This window comes from Aegilops tauschii, chromosome 6, assembly GCF_002575655.3.
Source record: "Aegilops tauschii subsp. strangulata cultivar AL8/78 chromosome 6, Aet v6.0, whole genome shotgun sequence".
NCBI classification, from domain to species: Eukaryota; Viridiplantae; Streptophyta; class Magnoliopsida; order Poales; family Poaceae; genus Aegilops; species Aegilops tauschii.
In genome coordinates, this window is record NC_053040.3 from 490,846,476 (window position 1) to 490,854,141 (window position 7,666).

Genomic DNA, 7,666 nt, shown 5'->3' on the forward strand with positions numbered 1-7,666 from the left:
AGCCATGGCCCATGGGTACTGTGTTGTCATTCTTTTTTCCTTCTCATCATCGACACCGATCAATACCCACCACCCCCCCCCCCCCCCCCCCACACACACACACACACACACGCATGCATAAAACAATGAGAAGGAAACAGACCATGAGTACACCGAGGAAGTGAACGAAACAGCCAGAAGCTGGGACTTCACAGAGAATTGGGAAAGTGAACATTGTCCAAAAAAAGTTGGTAATGAGTTCGTTGTCATTAACATGAAAATAATTTCATCTCAAAAATATAAAATAAAAATAATAATAACACTGCAAATGACAATCCTGAATGTGCGCCACCTTACGAAAATGCAACCAGATGGGTGCCAAGCGCCATTGAGGGCCGTCAAATCTGGAGTTTGATGGTGTGTCTGGTGCGCTGCCCTGGCCTAATTCTTTCAACAATAATGGCTTCACCGTTGGTAAGCTACTTTGTAAGTCTGACAACAAGCATATCAGCGATGGAGCCATGTCGAGTTAGGGTGAAGAGGAGATCCGTTAAATTTTTTTCCTGGTGTTTGCTGCGGTTGTGCTGGAGCAAGTAACGAGCGTTGGAGTCAAGCTCAAGAGTGTCGTCGGTCTTGACTGTAATTTTCTTTCTTGACGGTCCTTTGTGCAAAGGCTAGCTTTCAGATGTCTTTTTACGAGTTTTGTCAGGTCGATGTCTTCGTGGGGTAAATACTTTGATCATTTAATATTAATTAGACATGTACTACCATAAAAAAAAACTAAATGGAACGCTTTTTTTTGGAAGTAGCAGAGAGTAGGGAAATACTACAAGTTTCTTTTTTAGAAATAGTACAAGCTGGACCTCGAGGACTGAACAACATTGGGCCTTTAGCCCATCGGTGGCATCATTGCCCCTCATCGCGCCGTCGGATGCCCAAATAAGCAGCTCCCCCTTTGCGAGCTGCAGTCCCTAATCGAAGCAGCAGCAGCGCTGCAACCGGCAATGGAAGCAATCAAGCGGATCCACTCCGAGCCGCAGTCCGCGATCGAAGCGGCTCCCTTTTTTAGTGGCAGTCTGGAATCAAAGCAGTCCTTTCCGGATTACAATCAGAGACAGCCCCCTTTCGAATTCAGTCTCCGAGTTTCCATTGGTGGCGGGGACCTAGCAGATATATAAATATATCTGGCCTGGCGGCACCGTGGCACCCGCCAATATCCTGAGGAGACCAAGTCGCGGCAACTCGTGAGCCTTCAGCTTGCCGAATTTCGGAGGAGACGAGCAAAATCCATCCGAATTCCGGCGATGTCGAGCTCTCTTCGACGGCCAGCGGCTGCCAGACCGATGGCCAAATCATCCGCCAAGGGCCTCAACAGCCATAACCGATGGTCCTCTCTAGCCAATCTGGTGAGTTACTAATTATCCTATATATCTTTCTTTTTTTTCTGTACTCTTGCAGATGAAAAAATAGGAGCATGGTAGAAAAAGTGTGGCCAAAATTGCTTTTTTGGTGTGGAAAATAGCACAATTGCGTATTTGCTCGTGAAAAAACAGGACTTTTTTTTTCTAAGTCGAGGCTGTATGTTAGAAATCACTCTAATTTCTCTTCCTTCCATGCCAGATACCGGAAGAAGAGGAAAGCTATTATCAAGATGACCGGCTCAGCAATTTGCCTGATGATGTGTTGCTAAATATCGTAGAGCGACTTGATATTGCGGATGCTGCAAGAACCAGCACCCTCTCCAGACGTTGGAAGCCGATCCCTTCTATGCTCCATGAAATTTCCATAAAGGTTGGTTCCGTCGACCCGGAGCACGACAGGACCTGCGATGAGGTGGTTCGGGCCAATGCAACCATCCTTGGGGCGACTAGGAGCCTTCTGGAAAACAGGATGGCAAATCTACACGCCATTCGGTGCATGAGATTCTTCTTGGGAGATGCATCCACTACAGTTGGCCAGACTGTCAGGAACACCATATCGACGAAGAAGGTTGGTTTGGCTGAGTTTGATATCTTGACAGAGAAGGTGACTAAAAGATGCACCCATGACGATATGGTCACTTACGGGAGGCAGCTCATGGCATTTGTTGATGCTTGTCCAGACACATTCTGTGGTCTCACGCGACTCAAGCTGGAGAATGTGATGCTAGGTGGATCAGACTTCCCTAAAATCTTCAGTATATGCAAGCGACTGGTGTTCCTCCGCTTGGACAACTGCAACATGGGGTTGATGTCCTTGCTAGAATTGCAACACCCGCAGCTCCGCGAACTCGAGATGGAAAATATTCAATTTGAGAGGGTTGATCTGAACTGTCTACCAGAGCTCACAACGCTGACTTTTTCTTGGTGGGCCTCTCCGCGTGATCCTTTGTCTTTTGGTTATGTCCCACTGCTCCAGACCGTGAGCATCGCTAATACCACTCTTTCATACCACAAGATGCTCAAGTTAAGTGAAGTCCTTGGCAATGCCGCCATAAGCAACCTGCACTTGAACTTTGAAAGTGAAAAGGTTAGTAAATTAGAGTATTGTTGATGATGCACATAATATTCCGTGGTCATGCCTTTATTTTGTGAGGTTCTAGTCTTCAATCTGGTTAATATCTTTTGCAGATTTGGGTTAAACCTGAAGGCCCGAAAGAATTGTCGCAGGTGTTCAACAAACTAAGGCTTGTGCATTTGGCTGACATTTCGGAAGACTGTGATCTGACTTGGACGATGTTCATTCTGCAAGGCGCACCTTCCCTTGAGGAGCTACGCATCACGGTAAAGTCTTCAATTTGTAACTAATCTCCAGAAAAAAGAAGAACTCAGTCCTGCTGCATGCTGAAGTTACAATTTGTATTGTCTCATCTAAAACTTGCAGCGCCGCATTAAAATGCTCGAGTAATTATGTAAATTTGTTTCTTACATTGTTGGATGCAAATGTGTTGCAGGTGTGGGATAGGTGCCTACTGTTGAGGGATAAGACCGAGAGGAAGTTGCAAAGGTACAGCGAGGAGAAGAAGGACGCAGGCACAGAGTGGGAAACGTCTGCATCAGATTTCAAGCATCACAATCTTTCGGTGCTCAGGATCATTGGGTTTCAATCAGAAGACAAGTTTGTGGAATATGTCACTGCTGTCATGGAAGCAGCAGTGAATCTGAAGGACATATACCTGCTTGAGAAACCAATGTGTGACACGTGTACCCGCATGAAGATCAAGGACAGATACCCACGGACAACAAAGCGGAGGAACTTGATCAGGAGTTATTTCAACATGGATATGCACCCGCTTTTAAGGATTCACTTCCCGGTTCGAACAAAATAAAGCCATGGATGTGTTGGACCACAAGAGATTTGTGTTACGGTTCTGATGAGCACTTGCTATTATTTGTGTTTGCCTATGTTATCGTGTGTTTACATTTTGGCAAGGCTGCACATTGCTAAGAAACTAAAGTAGCCTTGCTACGGTTTCCATCTCACCCTATTAATTTATTTGCTCAAACTGCTTATTTGTTACTCCCTCCATTCGGAAATAAGTGGCGTGGTTTTGGTTCAAATCTAAACTAAAACCATGCCACTTATTTCCGAACAGAAGGAGTATTATTTGGCAGTGGTTTATAAATCGAGCCACCATATTAATCCACATCATTTGAATTTGAATTATTTAGACAAATAAATATAGAATCAACAGGTATGATAATGAGTTATTTATTTTACGTACACATATTCGTTTGCTATGTTTTGTGTTTGTCATGGACATCCATGCATTGGTTGTGTTTTTTTGTAAAATAAAAATTGTAGAATTCTAATTTGTTGTTTAGTTTTATTCGCAACTACCTTAGCACGTGGCAGAAAAAATTGGATTGGTAGAGTTCTAATTTGCGAGTAAGATTAAATAATGCCAAAGTTATATCAATGGTATGAGTCCATACTTCTTACGGAGTTGGAAAATAATCCACAAATAGATTTGTATTAATATAGTTTTTTTCTACGAAACTGATCCAGATCTATTATCAAAGTTCACCGGAAGTACAAAGCATCTCAAATATAATAAAACTTACATCAAGATTTCAAGATCACCGAACAATCACTACTGGCACCAGAACGAGCCGACGGCGCGTTGTTGTCGTTGCTCCCCTGTCGAAACCGACTTAACCTTGTCGATGACAGCCTGGAAGTCTTCGTGCGCGTGCCCCAAGGACCGGTCACTAGTAGGAAATGGGGCTTTTACCCCGATTTGTAAGGGCCTTTTGTCCCGGTTTTCGAACTGGGACTAAAGGGTCGTTACTAAAGCCCTAACCCTTTAGTCCCGGTTCTTACATGAACCGGGACAGAAGGTCCTCCACGTGACCGCTGCTGCCAGCCCAGGCAGGGGGGCCTTTGGTCCCGGTTGGTGCCACCATCCGGGACTAATAGGCAGGGCCTTTTGTCCCGGCTGGTGTCACCAACCAGGACCAATAGTCATCCACGCGTCAGCATTTCAGGGGCCGGGGTTTTTGTTTTTTTTTGAAGGGGGGGGGGGGGGGTTGGGGGGGTTTTGGGGGGGTTAATTTAGGTGTTTCATATATTGTGTTAGCTAGCTAATTAATAGAGAGAAGTGTCCTCTCTTATCTCCGTGCTTGGTCGACGGTACCTACTATATACATATGGAGAGGACTAGACACGCTCTAGCTAGTAATCAAATGAAGGAAACAGAAGATCGTCATGAACATATGCATACAGAGAGAAGTGATATCGACCACCTCTCCTTCTCCGAGAGATTGGTCGAACAACAAGTTCTCGTATATCTATCCGACACTACCGGCTACATATATACAATAATTATCTCTTACAATACAATCTCCTAATTAAATTGTAAGAACACAGGGTCCACATAGTATTCTCCGTTTTCAGCGATCACGTGGTCAAGGAAGAATGCCGCCAATTCCTCTTGAATTCCTCGCATACGATCTGGTGCTAGGAGTTCATCCTGCTTCCGAAACATCTAATTTGAAGAAGGGGGTCAATACATATATATATGAATAAATGAAACTCAACAGAAATGATGGTAATAAAATAAAATTGTGAATATTATTGCTTACGCACTTCATATTGTTCGTCAGAGTACCCCGCTCACAGGTCGTGTAGCGGATGGACTCGCAAACGTAGTATCCACAGTAATTATTCCCGGCTTCCTGCCACAACCACTTTACAAGAAATAGAGGTCAATCAAACTGATAAGCAAGCATGCTAAATGGTATTGATGAAACTAGCGCTTGAATCACTAGGAGATGCGCGGAACATGCTACTATAGTACTTACTTTCGGGTGTTTAAATTACTTGATATCAGGAAATGAACAAAGTTGCTGATATGGTGGATAATGATCGATTTAACTTACTTCTCGAGCATTTGAGTCATGTTCGCATAGTCCTGGGGATCTTTTCGTCTCGAGTCTAAGACGGTTACTACTCCCTGCTCAAGCTTAATCTCTAGGAGAATATAGTGGAAGCTGCGCATGCATGCATAAGTCATCAATTACATTACCATAACCTGGACTAATAAGGGAAACCGAATATGCAGAAGACAGTAACACTCACTTGAAGTTGTAAGTAAAGAGTATTATATCTTTGTTTTGATTTACTACCAACGATCGTAGCAAGTTGGCCTCGGCTTCTTTGGGATGTTTTTCAACCGTATATGCATCTATGAGATTTGTGTTAATGAACCCAATATCACCGATTTGTCTTTTCTTCAATTCGGCGATCTTCAATCTGCATAATATAGTGAGGATAATTATAAAAACATGCAATGAAAGAGCTGACCTATATAGAGAGACTTAATGACAGAAGAAGTACTACTTACAGACAGTAGCAAGTGATCGTTGTTTTATCGAGGGCCTTTTGATTGTAAAACTGGAAGAAATCCTCAAATGGAACATTCAGCAGTTCAATTCCAACGAGGTCATGCTCCGGTTTAACTCTCAGCGTCAAAGTATTCATCCCATCAGACTCTCTGCAGGTTTTCATGTACCAATCATGTAATCTTCGCATCATCGTTGTTAGAGATCTTTCATATTTGACGAGAGGATTCCCGTAATGGTATTTGTGTTCGTCCACCTCCATGATTTCATAATGTACATCGTCGGGCAGGTAATCTCCAAGATTGCTATAACCGGCCACCATCCTCGGATCATTAGCGACGATGTCTTTTGACACCTTGAGCGGGGGGCACGATTGGTTCGCTTGTTCGCCGAGCTGGGCAATTTTTTCCCAGCTCGTCGTTCTTTTAACCTTTGATCACTGACAGTACTTCCCGACCGCTCCGCTTCGGCATATGTCTTTGCAAGAATGCGCTCATAGTTGCCTCTCGGCGGAGACTTTGGTGGTTTTATCAGGGCAGCCAGAGTGCGCTTTGCTTTCACCGGATCTACCTCCTCCTCCGGAGGTGGATGTTTCTTTGCTTTCTCCCCTTCAAAGAAGTTTGCCACTTCGGCTCGCACGATCTTCCTGGTTTCCTCCTCGGTCCTCTCGTATGGTAACTTCTCTAGAGTCTTCAGAGAAGGACCGAATCTGTATTGCCTCCCGCCTCTGGCAGCTGTACTGCTAGACGCCGACAGAGCAGACGGAGTGGCCGCGGCTGTCTTCTTTCGTTTCTTACGAGGCGGAGGAGAAGGACTACGACGCGCCGGAGCAGCCGGAGCGGCGGCGGGTTTATTCCACCCTTGCTGACGAGGCAGAGGAGGAGGAGGCTGGCTGCTCTGGCGCGCCGGCGCAGGCGGAGAAGGAGGCGGAGTGCCGCCACGCGCCGGAGAAGGAGGCTGACTGCCCTGATCAGTCGCCGGAGGAGGAGGCGGAGGAGGAGGCGGAGTGCCCTTACTCGCCGGAGCCATCCAGTTCGGAAGGTTGATGAGCTCCTTCCGCCATAGGCATGGAGTCTTCAGAGCAGAACCCATCCGAGTCTCCCCTTCACCGGTAAGGTGGTCAAGCTGGAGGTCCTCAAATCCCTCCGTTATTTCATCCACCATCACCCTAGCATATCCTTCTGGAATCGGCCGGCAGTGGTAGGTTGCGGCGGGTTCAGGAGGTAAAACAGAGCCAACAGCCGCCTTGACTTTGAAGTTCTGCCATTGCGCCATAAGGTGGCAATGTTGAGACTCCGTGATAGCATCCACGGGGTAGCTAGCAGGAGCCGTCAAGACATGCTCTGGCTGAAGCAGCCCGGTGGAAGCCACGCTGCTTCTCCGCTGAGATGGCGGTGTAGCTTCGGGGGTAGTTTCGGCATGTCGATTGCCGTCTCGTTCCTCTAGCGCTTGAACCCTTTCGTGCAGCTTCTGAATTTGGATCTGCTCCACTTTTTTCCTCCTCTCCTGGCTTTTGTAACCGCCCGCGTCTGGAAAACCAGCCTTCCACGGAACGGAGCCTGGCGTGCCTCGTGTCCGTCCAGGGTGCTCAGGATTCCCGAGGGCCATTGTGAGCTTGTCTTTCTCTCTGTCTGGAACGAACGTCCCTTCCTGCGCTGCATCGATATATTGCTGAATCTTCTTGACTGGTATTCTCAAAAGCTCGTTCATCCAAACGCACCTCCCTGATACAGGGTCCAAGGTTCCGCCAGCCCCGAAGAACCAAGTCCGGCAACGGTCTGTCCAGTTCATTGTCTGTGGATCGATCCCTTTTTCAAGCAGATCATTCTCAGCCTTGGCCCACTTAGGCCGGGCTTTGAGGTAGC

General features: G+C 46.3%; 1 protein-coding gene across 1 annotated transcript; it reads left to right on the forward strand.

Annotated features, from left to right (window-relative positions):
- Positions 1-1,322: 1,322 nt before the first annotated feature.
- LOC109777558 (uncharacterized) lies at positions 1,323-3,343 on the forward strand. The gene is made up of 4 exons (XM_073502257.1): positions 1,323-1,385; positions 1,600-2,487; positions 2,589-2,741; positions 2,912-3,343. The coding sequence occupies exons 1-4, from the start codon at positions 1,323-1,325 to the stop codon at positions 3,284-3,286; spliced, it is 1,479 nt and encodes a 492-aa protein (XP_073358358.1). The 3' UTR covers positions 3,287-3,343.
- Positions 3,344-7,666: the final 4,323 nt, after the last annotated feature.